At 36.5% G+C, this 22,869-nt stretch overlaps 4 protein-coding genes and 2 non-coding genes across 6 annotated transcripts in view; 3 read left to right on the forward strand and 3 right to left on the reverse strand.

Moving 5' to 3' along the window:
• LOC145233313 (nicotinate-nucleotide pyrophosphorylase [carboxylating]-like) lies at positions 1–2,364 on the forward strand. The gene is made up of 3 exons (XM_080098023.1): positions 1–810; positions 897–1,060; positions 1,729–2,364. The coding sequence occupies exons 1-3, from the start codon at positions 48–50 to the stop codon at positions 1,945–1,947; spliced, it is 1,146 nt and encodes a 381-aa protein (XP_079954149.1). The 5' UTR covers positions 1–47; the 3' UTR covers positions 1,948–2,364.
• A 603-nt stretch (positions 2,365–2,967) lies between these two features.
• On the reverse strand, positions 2,968–9,932 carry LOC145233312 (zinc finger protein 474-like). The gene is made up of 11 exons (XM_080098022.1): positions 9,775–9,932; positions 8,904–9,084; positions 8,255–8,376; positions 7,707–7,821; positions 7,152–7,317; positions 6,481–6,735; positions 5,821–5,989; positions 4,914–5,013; positions 4,497–4,631; positions 3,903–4,101; positions 2,968–3,665 (listed from the first exon to the last, which is right to left on the reverse strand). Exons 2-11 carry the CDS (start codon positions 9,048–9,050, stop codon positions 3,520–3,522), a joined length of 1,554 nt encoding a protein of 517 aa, XP_079954148.1. The 5' UTR covers positions 9,051–9,084; positions 9,775–9,932; the 3' UTR covers positions 2,968–3,519.
• Positions 9,933–10,945: 1,013 nt separating this feature from the next.
• LOC145232121 (deubiquitinase OTUD6B-like) lies at positions 10,946–12,844 on the forward strand. The gene has a single exon (XM_080096634.1). The coding sequence runs from the start codon at positions 11,044–11,046 to the stop codon at positions 11,920–11,922; it is 879 nt and encodes a 292-aa protein (XP_079952760.1). The 5' UTR covers positions 10,946–11,043; the 3' UTR covers positions 11,923–12,844.
• A 14-nt stretch (positions 12,845–12,858) lies between these two features.
• LOC145232119 (coiled-coil and C2 domain-containing protein 2A-like) overlaps positions 12,859–22,869 on the forward strand; it is a 28,544-nt gene continuing 18,533 nt past the window's right edge. Inside the window, exons 1-9 of the mRNA XM_080096632.1 lie at positions 12,859–13,131; positions 13,896–13,969; positions 14,697–14,876; positions 15,360–15,461; positions 16,083–16,279; positions 16,912–17,146; positions 18,278–18,542; positions 19,160–19,388; positions 20,121–20,320. Of these exons, the coding sequence (XP_079952758.1) occupies positions 12,868–13,131; positions 13,896–13,969; positions 14,697–14,876; positions 15,360–15,461; positions 16,083–16,279; positions 16,912–17,146; positions 18,278–18,542; positions 19,160–19,388; positions 20,121–20,320 (1,746 nt within the window). The 5' untranslated portion in view covers positions 12,859–12,867. The remainder of the gene's footprint in view (positions 13,132–13,895; positions 13,970–14,696; positions 14,877–15,359; positions 15,462–16,082; positions 16,280–16,911; positions 17,147–18,277; positions 18,543–19,159; positions 19,389–20,120; positions 20,321–22,869) is intronic.
• On the reverse strand, positions 17,389–17,462 carry Trnas-gga (transfer RNA serine (anticodon GGA)). Its single transcript has one exon. It is a non-coding gene; the product is annotated as a tRNA-Ser (tRNA).
• Positions 17,744–17,817, reverse strand: Trnas-gga (transfer RNA serine (anticodon GGA)). The gene has a single exon. It is a non-coding gene; the product is annotated as a tRNA-Ser (tRNA).

Raw genomic sequence — 22,869 nt, forward strand, 5'->3', positions numbered from 1 at the left:
TTTATGCTGTTGCCCCTTTTTGCTGATATTCTACTAGTACTCGTGCGATGACAAAGTGGGCAAAGTACGGTAAAATATACAATGCAAAGTGGGAAGAAGACGAGGATTTAAAAAATTGGATACGGCCTGCTGTTGGAGACAAGACAAGGGCGTTCTGCCGATTCTGCAAATGTGAAATTCGTGCACACCGAAGTGATTTGAACAGCCATGCTGCAACAAGTAAACATAAAAGAAACTCTGATCGCCATTCCTCTTGCCAAACCATAGCACTAAATGATGTGGGTGCAAAACGCACGAGAAAAAGCAAAGACAATGTAATGGAGACAGAGCTACAAGAACCTGGTGAATATGCTGTACAAATTGATTGTAATTCAAGTGCACTTACAGTGGACCAACTGCAAGAACTGCAGTTGGAGATGTTTCATGATTTGCGCGATGCTCTGCCACCTCAAGCAGTCAGCAATTTGGTAAAATTATGGTTAAATGAAGATATTCCCAGTTTTGACTTTGGAGGAATGGTCGTTGGCAATGAAACAAAGTGTGCTCATCTTTTTATGAAATCCACCGGCTTTTTGTCAGGCGTGCCATTTTTTGAAGCTGTATTTAAGGAGCTAGGTTGTAAGGTTTCATGGTGCATTGATGAAGGGGATTATATCAATCTTAATCGTAAAAGTAAAATCAAAATTGGAGCAGTTGAAGGTCCATGTCGGCGAATTTTGCTTGGAGAACGAACGGCGTTGAACTGTTTGGCACGAACAAGTGGAATCACAACTCTTGCCCAAACATACCAAGAAATTGTTAAAGGAAAAGGTAGTTTTAAAAGTTGCTTGATTTTCAACATAAATTTTATGGTTCCATGTTTAGTTGTGAACACTATGCCTTTAAATTTTTGACAGAATGGAAAGGTTGTGTAGCAGGCACCAGAAAAACTACACCTGGTTTTCGTTTGGTTGAAAAATATGCACTACTTGTTGCTGGAATTGATACTCACAGATACAACTTATCCACTATGGTCATGCTCAAAGATAATCATATAAATGCTGCTGGAAGCATACAACAGGTAGATTTTACAGTAAGAAACTCATTTTTTTACTTGTGTGTTGTGAACATGGATACCTAATTAACATTAGCTAAGGTAAACCCGATTTTAAAAATTACAGGATCGCTTGGTGCACCTTATTAACTGATAAGTTAATATCACTGTCATATTGCTTGGTGTACCTTTATATCACTTTAATATCGCTTGGTTCACCCTTAAATCACTTAGTGTACCTTTATTACGCTGGATGCATATTTAAATCATTGAATGCAAGTTTATATTGCTTGGTGCACCTTTACCTTGCAAAATAAGGGTGTACCAAGTGATATAAAGTTGTGATACAAACAATAATGCACCAAACGAGCAAAGTGATCCCAAACATTTCTTTATATTTTAGATGCAAGGTGAACATGTAACTAACATTAGGTGTATAGTGACTTTTTACCCCTGATTTGTTTTTGACCATACTATGGTGCCTCTTTTATTGCACACTACCTTAAAAATAGCTAACTTGATCCACCCTGGACAATTATCATTGTCCTTTATTTACAAACTTTTACTCTTAAAGTACCCCCCCCCCCCCCCCCCCCAATTTTAATGGTTTAGCTAAAGACATATAGATATTTGATCATTTTAAAATATGCATACATTACAATCATAATCAATATATTTTCTTAATTTGTTTTTAGGCAGTGCAAAAAGCAAAGGCTGCAGCAGGCTTCAGTGTAAAAATCGAAGTTGAATGCTCATCCTTATTTGATGGTTTAGAGGCAGCAAGGGCTGGAGCTGACATTGTAATGTTCGATAACTTTACTAGTCAGGTAAGCTCAATTATCTCAAATCTCTCTTGCAAACAGAGATTCTGGAGTCAAACTCTAAACAATTTAAGTGTTTTATCCTACCTTTGAAAGTGCAAATGTTTTAAGGACATAAATTTTTGGTTGCTTGTAGCTAGTTTAACTATTTCTGGACCTTGTTTCTGCTGACTCTGCAACCATGCCTAAAAGTTAATCTTGCAAAAATGGGTAATTGAACTACCTTTGCACTTTTTGTCAGCACATAGTTTTGGCGCTAAGCACATTAAAAATAATTTTTAGGTCACTGAACGCACACTGACTGCATAATACTGGCTAAAGTTAATACATACAACCACGTGTATCTGTCAGTAAAGATAATAAGTATATCCATTTATTGGTAGCTGCATAAATATGCTTGGAATGTTCTTTGTGAAGTACTACAATTCATGTCAGTTTTTTTTAAATGTGGGCATAAGCTGCAGACAGTGCACACTGTTTCGACCTATAAGGTCTCATCAGTGCAGCTGGTGATGAGAGATCGGCCATATTGGCTAGTGTAGCCATTCCAAGACATTCCAGTTTGTTAGAAGTAACAGGGTAAAAACCCATGTCTTACCTAGTTGGCTCAAAGCTTTTACATGGTGCATTGTATTTTGTTTCCCATGGTAAAAAAATAATCAAAAAACAGTTACTGGTAAAGATAAAACTTAAGAATTTTTTTTAAGTATTAGCCAAGCCTTTTCTGGTAATGGACCAAAGAAATTTCTTAAATATATTTTTGGTTTGACTATGCAATAATGCAAAATTTTTAATGAAGTGGTGTTGTCTGTAAAATTATAATGCAATAAATAATTGGACTAATTTGCAATGTGCAAACTAATAGATGATTGTAAAATCTGTCAATATTTTAAACTGCAAAAAATGTTGATTTTACAGTTTAAGAAATTATGAAACAATTTCTTTTTTTGTGTTATTTTCTTCAATCATTGCAAAATGTTTTTGAATAAATGCGAGATAACAGTTTAATTTGTAAACAAGATTTAATAAGGCATAGAAATAAAATATCACACACATGTGCAATCAGTCACAGGTTTCAAAATGTACAAAAAATAGTCACAGTTGCACAATAAAATAGGACAGTAGAAAATTGCTGCGCTGTACAGATGGCAGAATCTAGGTCAAAAGGAATAGAGGCAGAATTGCTTACAAACAGAAGTTACTGCTCAGAAAAACAAACAAACTTAAGCACATGTCCCACGCACAAATTTGCCTGTACAATACCACAACAGTTTTACTGTAAAGTGAAATAACTTTCTTTTATTTTCTGGCCTTGGAAGCAAATTTTAAAAGTAACCATCTGGATGAATGAAGATTTAATTTAAACCATGCCTTAAGTTTACAGTACAAGGCTTGGCACTTATATAATTTAACTACATTTGTTACAAAAGTGTGGATATTAATGAAAGCACTATAGTACTTACTTTAGTAAAAGAATCCTATTTAAAATCTGTCATCACAATTGAAAGCCGTTTATTCCATTTGGGCCATTATATTTGTCATTAAACTTATCAACAGATCCATGTATAGTGTTCCAAAGTTTGAAAATGTGAAATATGAAATTTTTCAAAAATGTAAAATAGGAAAATGTAGTTCTGTTGGAAGATGTGCGTGAGAACATGGGATCTACCGTTTTCCTTTACATGAGCGCTGATGGACAATCAAGCGATCAGGCAAAAACGTTCTTTGACATAAAGTACAAGGGACAAGTTGTTGTTGTGATGCTTGCCATGCTGCTTCGTTGGCTGCCTCAAAGTCATAACTTCCGCTTGCTACAGAAAAAAAAAAGATTTGGAAAAAATACCAGTAAAAAAAGTTACTGTTGAAGTTGGCATGTGACCTTCGAAAACTGAAACAGAACCCAACATATACACATGTATACAATGATATATATACTATTGTGTTGAAGCTTAATAGTCAGCGTATAATGCCACCAATCAGATCTTATCGACTGTTGCTCACATAAAATTTTCAAATTTTAAACTCAAAGGATGTACGGGTGCTGTTACCTGATATAGGTTGTATTTCAGGCTTTTTTGGTTCAGGGCGACGCAGCCGTTTCGGCAACTGCCTGTTTTCTGATTTCCATTTTTCAAGGCACTGGGGCTCATGAATTGAAATTGATTGCGTTCCATATTTTCTTCCACAAATATAACAAATCACAAATGGAGGAGGTTTTGGTTGACCTTTTGGTTCCGGAGGATGAGGCTAAAATATTGTACAGGATATTTAAAGGGACAATTTGAAAGAATGGGTTTAATTGGCATTAATTTGCAAAACCTAAAATTACAATTTTGTCTACCATAATGTTGACATAGACATCTTTCTTAACTAATGTTATAACCAGCATGAAATTAACATAATTAGTGATTAACTGAAATCACACGTAATAGATCATTGATATGGGACTACCATTTATGAATTTCAGTTAAAGGTATGTAGTTAATTATGCAATTAGGCCAGTCACTTTAGACTGAGCATAAGTGTTCATTTAACATTTGTTTTGTACAATTAAATGTTGTCTACATGTGCAACTAACAATCTTATACCAATGTTCAAAATTACTGTGGCGACAAATATATTTGGGGCATAGAGACACAGACCTTTGGCTGTTTTCTTTCAAACATTTTCATGCTTGGAGTAACCGATTTCATTGGAAGTTTTTCTCTCATGATTGGTTTAGCCGTTAGTCTAGTTTTGCTCATTTGCATACTGGATCGTATTTTGGGGGTGTGTGTCTAAAATACAAAGCATATCTTAAACATTAATGACATGTGATTAAGAAAACTATTACTATGTAGAAAATTAAACTATCAATTTTAGCAAAAATATTAATAACTGTTTCACTATTGTTCCATCCCACATGTTTTTATTGACAAATCTATTTTACCTACACCATACATTTTTTGCCTTATATTAACCTACTATCTAGCATGTCTTTTTATTTCATAAAAACACATTATTACATAAAAATTATATGCAAACAAAATCTATTGTATTTTGCATATGCTTATACCTACCATGGACCGCAAAGACATGCTACTTCTAGTTCCATCTACTGTATTTTGAGATTCTGAATCACTGTAAATTGGCTGCAATGAACTTTCCATTTCCTCAACACTGGACATAAAAAGTGTCTAGTTAAACCAATGCTGCATTCACAAAACAAAATTAAAATCACAAAATTAAAACCTTAATCTCTAAAAAGAAATCAAAGTAACCAGTTTGTTTTATCATGGTCTAATCTAAGTCAAGGTGGTCCAAAAAATGTCTAAATTTGTTTAATTTTTTTAAAACGTGAATTACAAAATTATTATGTTTATATTGTAACAAAGTGCAAAAAGTCTTGTCACCTCAAAATAGGCCCAAATTGACCTGCAATTTGATGATTAACACCTTGTTTGGAGTTACACCTACTGCAATACACTCTATGACTGTATGTAGAAAGTGTTCATGAGCGACGCAAAAGCTACTGGCGGGCCACTAAATTTATTTTCACTATAGCCACGTTTGGAATACTGGTTTAATTTCACTGAGTGGTCAAACTGGCGATTCCTACTACGAAGCTGACATGTGCAGCATACAAGACAGGCAACAGTACTTGCGATTCAACTTTTGGCGGATTCTCCACTGAGCCTGCGTAGCTCAGTTGGTAGAGCATCCCAGAGTCCCAGAAAGACTCCTGTCATAATTTCGAATCCCACCTCAGGCTAGATTTTTCTAGCATCTGCCTTCCCATATGGGAATGCTTGGGAGACCGGCTAATTCGGTATGGTGCCTTCAGTGGGCCAGGCATACTGTGGTTTAACTTAAGGTGATTTTTAAAGCAGTTCTTAGGCTGACCAGAATGTTTCTAGTTTGCAACAAATTATTCAAGTTTGGAGTAAATAACTTTGGTTTGAGAACAAAAAAAACAAACATGCTCACTTGTATGTTCCCCTTCTTCTCAATGTCATTCTAGAACATTCTAAAGGGGATGATGTTCTACTTTCTGACGCTGTGTCCTGAGGTGTTGAAGGAACAGTTTGATTGGTTCCTCTTTCTTGGGAATTTGTTCTTGGGTAATTTTCTTTGCTCCGACTAAGTGAAGATGTAACTGTAAATAGATGAAGTTAGGTTACTAGGTAGTAAACCTAAACAATATCTTTAAGCATTCATTTTACAAGTTCTGTTCTTTAGACAAAATCCATGTAATGAAGTTCTTCAGCAAAACCATGTTAATTATTGCATATAGTGCTTTCTTGATTATCCTGTCTAGTAGGAAACCAAATTCAAGCAAACATAGATAAGGACAAACTGAATATCAGATTTGGAAAAACTGAATAAATGAATTTACAATACATTTGGCACAGAATAGATACAGAAAAAGAATATGCATAGACTTTAAAGTTACAGTGCTAACTGCTACACTAAACAATTTTGTAGAGTCACTTTTGTCTTTAAACAGAAAGGTTGTACCATATATCAATAGACAGCTCTAAAAAGTATTATAATACATGTTATTTTCCTTATTCAATGCATGTTCTTTGTGGCCATTGTGAGTACTTTCAACCCGAAATGTTAAAATCTTTTCAAATCATCACAAACCTGTATTGCTTGGTAAAGTATTTCTACTGGAACTGCGAAAAGGTAATGATTGTCTTTTTTTGTCTGGAGGATGTGGAGTCAATCTTCTTCCTGGCAGAGACTGTGCTGCAGCTTGTGTTCGTCTTGCTTGAGCTATAGAAGGTTCAAATTTGGAAGTCTGTGGAGCCATAACTTGTGATCCAACTTTCATCTGCGCAAATTTTGAACTCCCAGGAACTCGATTTACAGATGTCTTGTTAATTTCTTTGAGAGGAGCTAGATAGAAATAAAATTGTGTTGGTTTAACCATGGTTATTTTTATGTGGGAAATGGGTTGCAGAATTTAAACAAGTTATCTTAAGTTTTTGGAACTGTCTATCAGATTTTTAGTAGTCTTTAAATGATCAGTAAAATTGCACTACAATGATTTCAAAAACTAAGCAAGATTTCTTATTTAAAATCATTAGTTTTAAACCTGATATTTATGAACTTCAAATGTGTCCATACATGCAAAAAAATGCTCTAAAATAAATGTTATTGTACATCCCAAGATTTTAACATATAAAAATGGTCATTTACTACAAAAGTCTTTGATAACTACCTATTAACACAAAAGCACATATTCGACCCATTTTCATTTGTATTTTTGTAGACAAATAAAACAATCAAGAAGTATTTTTTTGCATAATTACCACTTTCGCGCTTCATGGATCTACTAGACAAAGGTCTCAAAGTGGGAATTTGATTGGCTTTTCTTTTATAAGTCCCTGGTTCTCTTGTTGACTTAACTCCAACTGTACCACTCCGAAATGCATCCATGGAAGCAAAGGTGTTTTCTGTGGTTATCACAGGATGCAACTGAACCAAAAAAACTTTTTTTCAAGACATTTCTATACAGATATACAACAAGTTGGCTGAGTGATCAGCCACTGTGTATCTTTGAGCAAAAAAATTGAACAGAAAAAACAAAAAATTATTCAACAGACTTGCAATGAAGAAAAAAAAACAGCTTGGTGGTGGACTCATCGCGAGCATAACACATTCATGCATTACTTGCTTAATGCAAAAAATATATAACGAACTAACATAAAACAGTAACAGTATGCCTCATTCAATCATTTGGACTCTTCTTTACAGCAAAGTTGTTGTTTAAACAACACACATAAAACAGTGAAATAATGTAATAGCATATGGTAACGGATTTGTCTGAGTTAGCTGGTAATCAAAGTGACTGGAATTGAGCTAACCTGATCTGCCACTTGGGGTGGTCTCTTTCGCAAAGTAACAGTTCTTGGTCGTTTTACACCTTTGCAACTTCGCAGATGAACTTCCAAGCGGTCGGGCAAAAATGTTCTTCCACACCTTAAATTGAAATGTAAAGTAAAATGTTGGACTGGTTAATTGGAGAAAAGGAACAAGATGACTTAAAACCTTTTGAAGGTCCATAAATTATAGAAGTGTTGCTACAAAGAGAAACTACCAACACTTTACATTTAAAATAATCAAACCATTACTTGCAAACTCTAACTGTAAAAAACATGAATGATCATTATACTATTTGCCAGGCTGTTCTAAAACAGGCCTCAATGACCAATTGTTGTTGGCATTAATAGCACTTCTGTCTGCAATTCCAGACATATTCTTGGTCAGCATACAAGTTTAATAGGTAATTCCTTTGTTACAAATTCTCTGCGATGTCATTTTTCGACTACAGTTGATTGTATATTCTTAAGTAATGGAATAGTGACTGTCTTAGTACTTTGATGATTAACAGCCATATATAACATCACCATACCTGGAGCAGGGCAGAAGCTGGGCCTGGGCTGCCTTCCATGCATTTTCATTGTATGCATTAACAAACTGCGCATCTGATTGGTATTTATTATTTCCCACCAGAGTTGGCAAAATTTGAGGTTTCTGGTAAAACGCAACAAAGGCTTTAAAAACCTGTTTTTTCACAATAAAAGTTGTAAAAGGTTTTTGTGCAAAAAAAAACAAGTTTTGCTAGTAAATAAGTTGCATAATCATTTACATTTTGGCTGACCTTTTGTTGCGGCTTTCAACGTTGTACTTTATAAACCAAAAACAAGCACAAAACGAAACACAGTAAACCTTGGTTAAACCAGATTCGGTTAATCCAGATCTTGCCTAATTTAGACAAAACTTGAGGTACAAATGATTTGTAATGTGGTAAGGCTTTAACTAATCAATATCGGTTAATCTGGATCTGCGCCCAATCAGGACAAAGTTTTGGGTCAAATTGGGACCAGGTAAACCAAGATTCGCTGTATTGACACCCTTCACCAAAACATATTGGCGTTAAATCTATTTTAATCCAAAACCTCAGTTTTTCAATTTTACCTTTGTACTAGACTAGAGACACCAAATCTCTGATTAGTTTTGGCACATTTTATAAATTACACACACAATCGTAGACAATTAACCTCAGGGATAGGCCGGCGCATTTTTCTGGGTAGTTTCTGATTTTCTAACTTCCATTTTTCAAGACATTTTGGCTCATGGATGTCAATTGATTTGGAGCCGAATTCACGGCCACATATGTAGCATACTCGAAACCCTGGAGGAGCCATTACTTTTCCATCATATGAGGTTTCAGCAACACATCTGCAGAAACATGTCAGTTAACCATTATCAAACCTTAAACGTATATGAACATATATGTATTAAACATACATTTAATTTTTTGTTGTTGTTTTAGGCAAAGAGAAAATTTGCATAAAATTTAAAGTGCTTAACGGTTCCCTTATATGGTAAACAGCCCCCTTTTGAACTGCTTAACAGTCCCATTTTAAAGTTAATTTAAAGGGCTGTGTAATGTGTTAATGCAAAAGAGCCTTATGTAATCTTTTTAATTTTAAGAAACCACAAAAGCGGGTGACACTAAAACGCTGAATGGGCGGGACGTCGCGGAACCGCTAAATATCGGGTAAATTGCTGACGGTTAGTGCTATTAAGGTTGGGTTGGGGTTTTATAATAGTACATAAATCAAAAAATGTCCCTGCCTAAAACTTATTCAGCTGTTTCTTGACAATCAGCAAAAATGCTTGGGCGGAAAGTCTCCCTCGGCCGCTGAATGTTTCCCTCGATCGCGGAAGGTATCCGGGGGAATTATTTTTAATGATTTTATATTATAAAACCTTATCCCAACCCTAATAGCACTAACCGTCAATTTAACCAGATATTCAGCGGTTTTCACGTCGCCCCGCCATCTCCCGCCCGTCCCGTCCATTCAGCGTTTTAGTGTCACCCACAAAAGCTTAATTAAATTTTAATGGAAGGTAAATAAACATTACCTTTTATGCAATTATAAAAACATAACTTCACACGGTATGCATTTTCTGTGTCTTGGCCAGCTGCTGGTAGGACGGCGTTTTTACACAATACACAAATTGTTAAAAGAGATTGCACAGGAACAGCGTTTATAGCAACCAGGCACATAATATTAACTACCTTAACGCCTCAATGATTTTCTTTTTTAGTTTTTTCTTGCGGAATAAATGCACTTCGCAGGCTTATGTGCACGTTATAGTTAGTATAACAAATAGAAATATTTTTAATAAGGCGGTTATTACAATTAATTGGTTTTATAATTGTAAGTTTTTCCACAAGTAAAAATAGTAAAATTTAAATAACTTAACAGCTACAAATAACTTTATTTTCTCCACTAGGTGTCTCAACATGCTGTTGCACTTCAAAATGCTGTGTGTGTTACGAATTACATATTACATTACTGTTCACTGAAATATTTGCTTAGGTTTCTTACTGTCTGAATTAACATCAATAGAATAGCTGCAGTGTGCTTTATCAATTAGCGCAGTTTTACTTTATTATTAGGCAGGTAAAAGTTAAACTGTACCATATCTGAGTGCTGAGTTTATTGTTCTCTGATTTGAGAATGTGAGATGATATGCACACTTTTGTTGGATAATTAAAGTAAATTGTTAGCCTTTGAGTTGTTGTTTGAACTGCTTATTTTGCAAGAGTTTAGTCAGATTTTTGGTAAATACTAATTTTGGATGAAACTGTTGAAATTTTGGTGTCATACTATAGTCTTTAGAGTTCCTTCTCGAGAAATTTTTGTCGAGAAATCTCGAAAAAATCGAGTCTCAATTCTCGAGAAATACATAAAAATTTCTCGAGAAAAATTAAGCCCTGTATTTTAATCAAAAAGTAAATGCGACACCTCTTATTATGTGTATTTTTCATTTCAACTCGCCTCTAGAGCGGACTGGGCACATAACTTTCTTATTTTGCTTCCGAAACAGCGATTTTTAATGTGCGTTGCTGCTAAACTTTCACCTTTCCCTGGCTGTAGTCACGCCTAGTTGTGTAAGATCTATAACAGTCGCTTCGTTTTTTGCTGGTTTGCTAGCGAAAAAACGTACAAGTTTGCTTTTGTTACAAAATCGGCTTAAATAAAAATTTCGAGACTCTCAAGATTCTCAAGAAATGGATTTTTAATTTCTCGTTTCTCGAGAAACGAAAAAGTTGAGAAATAGAGGAACCCTATGTCATACTAACATATGTTATGATTTGATTTTAAAGTTCTTTCTAGAACCATTATGTCTGAAACTCAGGAGAACTGTGATGAACGAGAATTACTCGTGGCCAGACATCGTAAAGAAAAGAAAGCCCTACAAGCTGAAATTCAATCCATCAAAAAAAGTGTCCCAAAAGGTGATAAAAAACAAGCAAAACAATCCAAGATAAAGATTGCAGAATTGGAGCAAGACCTGGAACTACGACATGAAAAAGAAATTGAATCTTTTGAGCAACAAAATTCTAACACAAGCTCAAGTAAAGTAGCAGAGAATCTGGACAATTTGGTGATTACTGAAGCAGTGGAAAGCGATAAGAAAACACCAAAAGTTAGTAAAGCTCAAAGAAAGAGAGAGAAAAAAGCTGCCAAAGCTAAAGATCATGCTGAGATGTGTGCAGAAGCTGAATTGGATTATAAAAACTCGGCCAGATACAAAGAAGAAGAGGAAATTAAAAACATTTTAAACAGCATGAGTTACAAAATAAAGCCCATCAGATCTGACGGCGATTGTTTGTACTCAGCTGTAACAGATCAATTAGATTCAAATTTGAGTGTGTTGGAGTTACGTCATAAGGTGGCTGACTACATGATGGATAACAAAGACGATTTTATGCCATTTTTAACCAATGATGATGGAAATCAATTTTCGCATGAAGAATTTTCCAAATATTGTGATGATATAAAAACACCTGGTATTTGGGGTGGCCAATTAGAACTACGAGCTTTGTCACACATTTTAAAAACGCCAATACATGTTATTCAGTCCACAGGCCCTGTAATAATTTTGGGTGAGGAATTTAAGGAAAAATCAATTATTCTTACGTACCACCGCCATGAACTAGGTCTTGGTGAGCATTACAACTCAGTGAAACTTTTTGATCAAAATCAAGATTTAAGCTGATGTTTGTAAAACAAGAAAGTTCAAAATATGTCAGTGTGATATTTATGTACTATCTGTTTCAAACTGCTTATTCTAATAATTTGAAAGTCTGTATTGTTAGAGCCTTACAAAATATGTTTGTCGAATTGTGAACTATAGAATCTTATCTGAAAATGTGTAAATGTATTTGAGACAAAAAAGTGAATGTTAAAAACATTGTGCCAAAGTTATTTTCTTTAATCTTTGCAACAATGCTACAAAACAATCTAACAATAACTAAATTTGGCTCCTGTACCTAAAAAATATATATTATATGTGTCTTGTGGACTCAGTGAACTGTCGTAAAAAATGATTTTACTGTATTTATATATAAACTACACATAGATAAAAAATATGTCTAGGTTAGATAAATTAGTAGTAATTTTAGTCTAAAGCCAAATTATTGTACACCATTCTATTCTCTATTCCTATAAAGTACTTAGGCAGGGGTCAGCAACTCCTGGCCCGCATGCCAAGGTTGACAAGGTGGTTTTTCATAGCACACCAACCAATTTGCATGTTTATACTGAAGTCTGAATTTAACCTGTTACACTGCTTGTTTATACTTTTTATCATGTCATTGTCTTTAAATTCAGCCTTACATTCACAAAACACTTTGCTTTCTCTTTGTTATTGATATCTGCTGGCACAAACCACTATTATTTAGAAAAAGCTTTGACACGCGAGGTCATTAACACATGGAAACAACAAGTGAATTGGCATGTGTCGCCTAAAAGGTTGCCGACCCCTGTACTAAAGTATTACAACCTATACTGACTTGTTTTAAGGTTCTAGTAGTACAGTAGTTCTATCGCATTATTTCCTGTAAAAAATTCACTTGTTTGATTTTAAACTGAAGACGTTCATGTGCAATTTAAAAAAATTCAGTCATAAACTTTTCAGAGGTAAAATTAGGTTGGGTCCAAAATGGCTGAACCCCTGTTAAAGGAAAAGCTCCGGGCCCGTCGAAGGGCTATGAACATTACTGCCCAATCAGACATAAACAATGAAACAGTCTCGCCAGTGGACGACACCCTCACACAAAATCTCGCCGAGCATTTGGAGGAAGTTGAAAGTGAAGAAGATGGGAATAGACTCCGCTCTCTCATGGAGTCAAGACGAGAAGCTTCGAAGAGAAAATTGGATGCTGAGGAACAGGAAGAATCTCAAGCCAATGTTGGTGATTCTGAGGTAAATTAATGATTCATTTAACAACATAACGGTTAAAAAATGAACTTGACATCTTCTACAATAAATGGTCATTGTCAGCTTACCACTTAAGGTCAACTTGTAGGTATTGCAAACACAGTTAAGAACATTTTTTTGTCACAACGTAAAAAAATAAGTGATAAGTGACTGAGATGTGGAACAGTAAAACATTACTTTCCTCTGGTAAAAGATTTTTAAGTGAAACACAAACTTTTCAGTTCTGTATGATTAAATTAACCAAACAATTTACTCAACCAGTAGCTATAGTCAGGGTTGCCATCGACTTGAAAGCAAAAATAAGGACAACCGAAAAATTAAATTTTTATGCAAGACGAAACAAACGTTTTTAAACAAATCTTTCCATTTATACGAGCCATGACATAATATTTGCAATATTTTGGCCAGAAACAATCTGTTCCAGCAACTCGTTGTTCGTAGAAAATACTTCGTGCATCTCACAACAGGCCGGGTCTAGGTTTACTTCTACTTGTAGCATGGATTTGACTGTAGTAATTGTTGAAAATAAGACAAAAGAAGGACTACAGTCAAAAATAAGGACATTTCTTAGAAATAAGGTCAATGAACTTTTTTTAAGACATAGCCTTTCAAAATAAAGACAAATCTTAGAAATAAGGACGGTATGGCAACCCTGGCTATAGTAGAGATTTATGACACAGGTTCAATTAAGAGGCCAAATTGATTTCCATATTTTCAATGTAATTTAAAATATTTTTAAATTGAATTAGGAATATGTTGATGATATCCTGTCTACGCCACGAACTCCGCTTCCGTCTAGAGGACCCTCTCGTGGACCAGCCAGGTATGTATTAGCATGAATTGCTAGATCTTAAATATATATGCACAGGTTATGTTAGCAAACCCATGGTGGATCTAACTGCCAAAGCCATTTTTGAAGCCTTTTACTTAACAAATCTCCCCTCAAAAATAAAAAATGTATTTGGATTAACACGTTGACTGCCAAGGGATATTCCTATGTTTTGCTCAAACTTGCCAAATATGTTTTAGTGGCGTTCTGAAATCAGGTCGAAATATTTTGTGTGCCATGCTACGAGTGAACTCGTAGGTAACATGCCGGTGTAGGGTGTCTCGGTGTTGCCACAACGCATCCACGACGTTAGTTCGAGACGCCAGCTCATTTTAAGCGCGTTACAATCAAATAAGTCTACTACGAGTATACTCATATCTGGCAAGCCTGGCTAGATCGGCAACTATGAGATAACTCGTAGTTGGCAGTCAACGTGTTAAATATAAAAATGTATAAAATAAAAATATATATATATTTATTTGAATTGGGCAACTATTTGAATTAATAAAAATCATTTTGTAGCAATAAACTTGAAATTATGTAATATAAGACCATAACATGTCCTAGACCTCCAAAATATACACTTGTGTTTGGACATTTTGGAGGATTTTTATTTCTCTTTCACACTGTTTAGCTGTTGTTCACATATCTTAAAAAAGGGTTGCAACAAACCTACACTGTTTTACAATGTAAAGCATGCGTAATCACCCAATTTTCGTAGCCCGAGAACAGACACTGAAAGTCGGAGTAGCACTCCGTTTGGCAAAGCAACACCAAGATCAACATTACGGAGTCGTCTGCAGGCTAAAATACAGAAAAACAAGATGACAGGAACCTCAACGAGTGAAGAATTTAAGCCACGGACGAGAAGACTTCGTGACAGAATGCAGTTGTCCACTAGGTTAACTTTTTTGTTTTTTAATATTCTCAGTAGGAAGCAGTACTGGTGAGGGGATTATATATGCTCACAATAAAAGTAGTTTCAACTGCAAATTGCCTTATGCTTAAACCAGAATTTGAATTAAATTTTATGCCCAAATGATCCAATTACTTGCCAATATCACACTGGTAAAATTGTTAACAATACATTTTTCAGTCAAAAGAGTCCAATAATATATATTTTACGTTTTGGAAAAAAAGAAAATTTGTTTTTGGAGCAGTCATTTATTGTTGAATTGTTTGTCCTTTTGGACATTTATATATTTGTTTGCTTTTTTGTTTGTGTAGAAGTATACACATGTGTCCTGTTTTTCACATGCAGTTTGGATGTCTTTTCAACCAACTGTGTAAAGTAGTGCATGTAAACACAAAAAGTTTAAATACCCATATGTGGTAGTTTCAATTGTGCGTTGGTTCAAAAATTGGCCATTACTTTGTAAATTAGATTTGATGAAACAGTCAAGACTGAGAGCTTGATCAAAGAAACACAACTTCTTGAGCGGATTGAGTCCAAACTAAAATGGAAACAAGCTGCTGAAAAAGCAAGGTGAAAAATCAGTTTTTTTTGTGGCCCCATAGGCCTTGTAAGCAGCTTGTTGATTAGTTTCACATGTGTGAACACGTTATACTCACAACAAGTCCACCGTTTGGTTCTTGTTTTATTTGAATTCAATTAAATCATACATTTATTGGGTTTTTTACTTGGACTGAAAATGGCTGTAGTTTAGTTCAACCCAATTAATTCATTTCAAGTTTGAGCAATGTCGCTAAAGTGGATGATAGGCTGTTGGGACCTACACTCTTGAACAGACAGATTTTGGGCTAACTGTTTTGTCCTTCAGTTTAAACCATTGCTTTAGTTATGTTTTAATTGTACAACTAAATCTGTTTAATTGCATAGGGATTGTGAAACCATTGTCTATTTATAAGAAAAGAAAACCATCTGTCTTTTCACATAGTCTGGGTTATTGCATTAAAAGGCAGATTGATTGTGATTACCCATATTTTACTGTACATTAGTAACTTTCCTACCATATATATGCACCTTGAAGCGAGCTGTTATCTTGCGTGTGTCAGACATGGTGCCACTCGAAAACAAGCTTTGACTGCTTCAGTCTATTAATTGTTCTGTTTGTTAATTGCACAATTCGAACTTAACTTTTTGTAGGCAAGAAACAGGGCAACCTACAGAAACTGACTGTTTTGATTTCTTCACGAAACAATATGAAGATGTGGAAATAGTTGAACCAAAACCAGCAGAACCAGTTGAACCACCACAACCACCAGAAGAACCAGATGCAGTTGCGGAGGAACCACAAGAACCATCCTCTGATACTGAGCAACCAGATACCATAGAACAACAGGGTAAGGGCTTGTTACCTGAATCATATTAATTGACATAGATAGCCAAAAAATGGTCGATTTTTTTGAAAATATGTCGTTTGTAAAGATAGGGTGTGTGTTGATTTTTTTTGAAAAACATTTTGTTTCACAACAATTTTTTCAGTATAAAATAACCTGTGCACATTTTTTTTCATTATACATTTAAATTTAGGGTTTGATGTTTTGATTTTATCATACAAAACTAAAATACAAAAGCATCAATCAAAAACTGATTAGCTGCAGATTAGTGCACATTGTTTCAACCTACAATGTCTCATCATTGCAGCTGGTGACGAGAAATAGGCCATATTACCTAGTGTGTCATCCAACAGCACACAGTTTCTTGGGCCAACAAGTAAAAAAGCCATGGCTCACTTATTCTGTTTGATACCACAACTGGGCCACATAGTAAACTGGCTTGCAATGGCCATTTTTAAAACCCAAAACAGATTGAAGGACTAAAATTATACTTTTGAATTTATATTTGGTCTAAATGAGCAACTGATAAACCTAGTTTCAAAGTTAAAAAACGCATGTTTTAAACACGATATAGCTTCAAACAAAACCTTTTTTACCTCATATAATAATTAACAACAGCATGTTTTCATATGTAGCCACTGAGACCCCCCCACCAACTGCTACAGAGGGTGGTCAAGCTGTTCCTGAACAACAAAAACTGTTAATCGAAGATCTTGTGCCAAAAGAGCTGGACTACAGGTTGTATGATGTTTATGCTGCTGAATACGGAGGATATCAAAATCAAGTGGACAAAGAAAATCTCAACTATTTCATACCTAGTATGCTTCCTAGTGATATAAGCAAGAAAGTGGAGGACAGTGCTAGACCAAGGTGGGTTCAAAGATGTTTGTTTGATGAGGACTATGTTTTAGCATGCTTTGTTTGTGAAAACCTGAGTAGTAGTTTTTAAAACCTCAGTTTTAATATGTATTATTTATGTTAAAAATGGTGTAAAGCATGTGAAATTTCGTGATATGTTAAACACTACGCCAGGCCCATTGAAGGCGCTATACCGAATCAGCCGGTCACCAAGCATTCACCACCATATGGCAAGGCGTAGGCTAGAAAAATCTAGCCTGCGGTGGGATTCGAACCCACGACAGGAGTCTTTCCGGGACTCGCGCTCTACCAACTGAGCTACGCAGGCTCAGTGGAGAATCCGCCGAAAGTCGAATCACAAGCACCGTTGCCTGCCTCGTATGCTGCACATGTCAGCTTCGTAGTAGGGGATCGCCAGATTGACCAGTATCAGTTAAGATGAACATAAATTCATAACTGGGATCAGCCCTGAAGCGTCTATGCAGACCAGCGATCACGGCACACTCATATATAAATCACAGTACGCCAGGCCCATTGAATGCGCTATACCGAATCAGCCGGTCACCAAGCATTCACCACCATATGGCAAGGCGTAGGCTAGAAAAATCTAGCCTGCGGTGGGATTCGAACCCACGACAGGAGTCTTTCCGGGACTCGCGCTCTACCAACTGAGCTACACAGGCCCAGTGGAAATCCGCTCGTCATACGAGGCAGGCAACGGTGCTTGTGATTCGACTTTCGGCGGATTCTCCACTGGGTTTATGTTCATGTTAAACACTAGTCATTAAATCATTGTTTTAATCTGCAAAAAGGAGCAAAAAATGTCTCCTTGTTGTATTTAAGCCCCATTTTTATTTTTAGTCAAAAAGAGAAGTGTAACTTAGCACCTACGTTAACATTGCTTGTTTATGCAGTTATTAGACAGCCAAAAATTGATTAATTGTAAGAAGAAAAAAAATGCGCAAATTTGAGATACCTTCATTTTACATTTTTTCTAAAAAGTTTCATCAAATGTAGTTGGAAAAACGCTTTCTCAGTCTAACAACGTTTGACTTTTTTGTGGTTAATTTGCGTATAAACATAAAAAAAGTATTATATATATGTAAAAATATACATATGTCACATAATATTTTTTGCTAACAGATACCTTGAAGATGAAGGATTTTATGTCGGTCGAAAACCCGAAATCGGTCTTCAGAACAAGAACATTCTGGAAAACCGGTTGCTTCGCCAACCTGACAATGGTCGTGGTTGGTTTGGGGCAGATGGTGAGATAGAAATCTTACCAGACCCGATCAAACAAGTTGCCACTAAACCATGGGTTGAGGCTGTCGAAGAAGTCGATCCCAGTATTGAAACCGTCTACGTGAAGGCTTATGAATATTTAGTCGAGGAAAAATACTTGCAGGTATGTGTTTATAAACAGTTTTAGACCCTTATCAAAGACTTGTTTGACCTACTTAACGTACGAAATCGTATTCCTAGGCTTTTGTAAGTGTAAGCGTTAATTTATGTTTGCAAAGGCTCTGGGAAATTTTGAGATAACCTTTTATGTCGAAATAACCTTTCCAAGGTCAATGTGCGTCTTAAAGAATTACTATTTCTGGATTGCTTTGAGACCAAACAATGCGTTTTGTTTTACAAAATAATCTAACCTCTAACGATATTCAGGAAATATTTTTTGCATAGGTGTAGGTGCAGGTAAATAAACGCCCTGATGTATTGTATTGAGTTTCAAGCATGTATCAAAATCAAATAAAATTGCATTTAAACGGGTTATTTGGGTTTTGTAATATTGCAGGGATTTTACTTATTATCAGGCGTTCCTAAACTTTTTTGTTAGCATTTTCACTTTTGCCCATTTATTTTGGTGAAATTTCTGCGAAACACTACCGTCTGAGGCACTTGACCCTAATGCGGACTTAAAATTGATGTTCAAATTCGTAATCCAGAGCTCTTTGGTTCGAACCCCATCGCTAAACCAGATGCAAATGTGAAAACTACATAAAAATACCTTATTAACAGGGTTCTGAAGAAAATGAGTTACAAGTGGATATCGGCACCGTCATCTACCATCATCACGCTCTGATGAGCAGGGAACACGTGATGGCATCCAACCTGAGCCAATGTTATGACGAGTATATCCAGAAACGTCACAAAAACTACGTCAACTTTTACATTGACAAGCTAGCTGCCTTGCGCCGAGCGGTTGCGACTATTTTAAGCAGCCATGATGAATCGTTGTCAACTGAAGGTTAGTACTTACGTGTTTTGGGTTTGTGTGTTTTATACGGACCACTTATGCTTATAGTGATAATACATGTGTTATTTGATATTTACGTTATTTGTTTGTCCTGATGTATTTCGAGAATCTACTAACGCAAGAACTTACACCAGACTGTTAGGTCGCGCAAAGAACATTACCGAAGATTTCAAATACATTTTGTGTAAAAATGCTAACGGTTAGAACTATTAGGGTTGGAGTGAGATCTCATATTGTAAGCGGGTTCGAAATTGGGACCTGAACCCTAAGCTCGACCTTCTGTAAAACAAAGCACGAATTATCCCCGAAAGTTAACGAAACTGTGGCACAAATGATGCCTAGTGTAAAGTCAGGACCGAATCAAGACCATTTTATTTGAATTTGAAAACTCCGTCCCAATTGCACATACACTTCTGTTATGTATGTAGAAACATTTATTTCGCCACAATAACGAATGAATCCACTGCAGAAGACCAGGATATGTGTTTTTTTCGTCTAAGCGTTTAGTCAAAAAGAGTACTTTACACTTACTCAAATTTACACTCATGTTAGTTGGTTTTTCAAAGTTGATCCTCCCAAAGTTTGACCCCGGTTGACCGAGCAGTTAACCCACAAGCCCCCAAAACGTGAATTTCAATTTATTACACTCCGTACCAAGCAGTACACGAAAAACACTTTTTAACCATCTCTGTAAGTCTTTTATTGTGATTTTTACATTTCCAGTTGCAGCGTCTGTTCGTGAAACGAGAGTTCACGATTTCATGTCAGAAATCCGTCGAACATCTCGTCAGCTTAACGAGGCGGAGAGTTCCGAACGAGATCTTATGCGTCGGATCATCGAAGAATGGAGAGAGATCAAGGCAGTGCGAGATGTCCAGGGTTTCACCAACACAAGTCTAAAACTTACTGTAAAACGGGAAGAGGTATGAATTGTTAAGAACTGAATATTAGACAAAGAAACTTTAATGCTTGTAGTATTGGTCTTTTGAATGCCACAATTCATATATAAATCACATATGCCATTAAACTTCGCCAAGGACGGTCCCAAGCCCGGCTGAAAAAGAAGGAGGGTTGGGCGTCGGGCCAGCAACCCGACCCCGTAAAACAATTTACCGCTACAGAAACAGCAAGAAGAGTTACTACTTTAAGCAGTGGCAGGAATGTGTGTTCGACCCAATCATTCATGACGGGCCAGGGTGAAAGCCCCAGGGAAGCTCTGGTCCCGATGAAGAGCAACATATTCTCTGCTACAACAATTACAAAACTAGCAACCTGGAATGTAAGAACTTTGTTCCAATGTGGAAAATTGGCGCAAGTATTGCGCGAGTTTCACACCTACGGATTAAATATTCTCGGTGTTAGTGAAATGAGATGGATTGGAAGTGGCAAACTGACTAGCGAGGGAAAGACAGTTGTCTTTTCGGGACACAACAAACAGCATATACATGGTGTTGGGTTCGTGCTGGACCATGAAGCAAATCAGGCATTGGTTGGATGGAAACCAATCAGTGATCGAATAATTACTGCACGTTTTCACTCGCGCCATGGGAAAACATCTATTGTTCAGGTGTATGCCCCTACAGAAGAGGCAGAAGAGTCAGAAAAGGATTTGTTTTATGACCAGCTCCAGGATACATTAAATGGTATCCCTAAACATGATCTACAATTATTAATGGGCGATTTTAACGCACAGATTGATGGAAACAGAGCTGGTTGGAGTGACATCTTAGGACCATTCGGTGTAGCAAGCAAAACTAACAACAACGGGCACAGACTTCTTACCATCTGCAGTACAAACGAGTTATGTATAGGGAACACTTTTTTTAATCACAAACGAATACACAAGCAAACCTGGAAATCCCCAAACGGCAAAACAACAAGTGAAATTGACTACATTTGCATATGCAGAAGATGGCGCAGCGCACTGCAGGATGTACGTAGCTGCAGAGGTGCAGACGTAGCCTCCGATCACTACCTCGTCAAAGGGTCACTGAAACTAAAACTGAAAAAAATTATCAAACACAGTGGAACAAAACCATACGACCTTATAAAACTAAAAGATCAAAAAATAGTAAAAATATTTCACAAAAATTTGAGCACAAGATTCCAGGCTGTACAAGTAAAAGATAATATTGAAGAGCAATGGAAACAATTTCAAAAAATAGTGACAACAGCTGCAGATCAAACCCTCGGCAGAAGGCGCGGGACGAGAAGGGAAAGCTGGATTCGACCACAAACATGGGCACTGATTGATCAGAGAAGAAAGATTAAACATGAAAGGGAAAGCGCCAAATCTTCTGATGAATACTGGAAGATAGAAAAACAGTACGAACAAGCACACAAAGTTGTTAAAAAGAGTTGTAGAGACGACAAAAAGTTTTGGACTGAAACGCTATGTGCGGACGCACAGAAAGCAATGAACAGAAATGACACTAGAGCGCTATTTGGAATAATTAGGCATCTGACAAAGACAGGAAAAAGCTCCGGTGTACCAATTAAGGACAAAACTGGAAAAACTCTTCTAACCGAGGAAGAACAAAACATGCGATGGTACGAACACTTTAAGGAAATTCTGAACCAACCAGAACCTTACGAACTGCCTACTTTTGAAGATGAAGATGGACCAACGATGGAAGTAGATATGGGTGACATCACAACAGAAGAAATTTCCAGTGCACTGAAAAAACTCAAAAACAACAAAGCTGCAGGTCTCGACCAAATTTCTGCTGAGATGCTAAAAAATGGAGGGAATGCACTGATTGCACAGTTGACAAAGCTATGCAACTTATGTTGGAAAATGCAGACTGTACCATCTGATTGGAAAAAAGGAGTAATTGTGAAACTTCCAAAAAAGGGAAATCTAGGCATTTGTGGTAATTGGCGAGGAATCACACTGCTATCTGTTCCAGGGAAAGTGTTCTGCTGCGTGCTTCTGCACAGATTAAAGACATCCTTAGATGAGAAGTTGAGAGAAGAACAGGCAGGCTTTCGATACAACAGGTCGTGCTGTGACCAGATCTTTGTTCTCAGAAACATTGTGGAGCAGTGCCTTGCATTTCAGAAACCCCTGTTTGTCAACTTCATTGACTTCAGGAAGGCATTTGATAGTGTGCATCGCAACACTGTATGGCAGGTGTTACAAAAATACGGTGTTCCACTCAGGTTTATAGATACCTTCAAAAACATCTACGAAGGATCAAGCTGCTGCGTAAAAGTTCAGTCAGGAAACACAGAGTTCTTTAGAATCAACACAGGTGTGCGCCAAGGCTGTGTCTTATCACCCCTACTATTCATTACCACTATCGACTATGTGATGAGAAAGGCAATGAATTATCCAAAGTTCGGCATCTCATGGACAAACCACAAGCGTCTTACGGATCTCGACTTTGCAGATGACATCGCCTTGCTCGCAGAGTCGATGACAGATCTTCAAGAAATGACCAACTCATTGGCCAAAAATGCAGCAACAGCC

The sequence above is a fragment of the Phallusia mammillata genome, chromosome 6 (genome assembly GCF_965637545.1).
Source record: "Phallusia mammillata chromosome 6, kaPhaMamm4.hap1.1, whole genome shotgun sequence".
Taxonomy (NCBI): Eukaryota; Metazoa; Chordata; class Ascidiacea; order Phlebobranchia; family Ascidiidae; genus Phallusia; species Phallusia mammillata.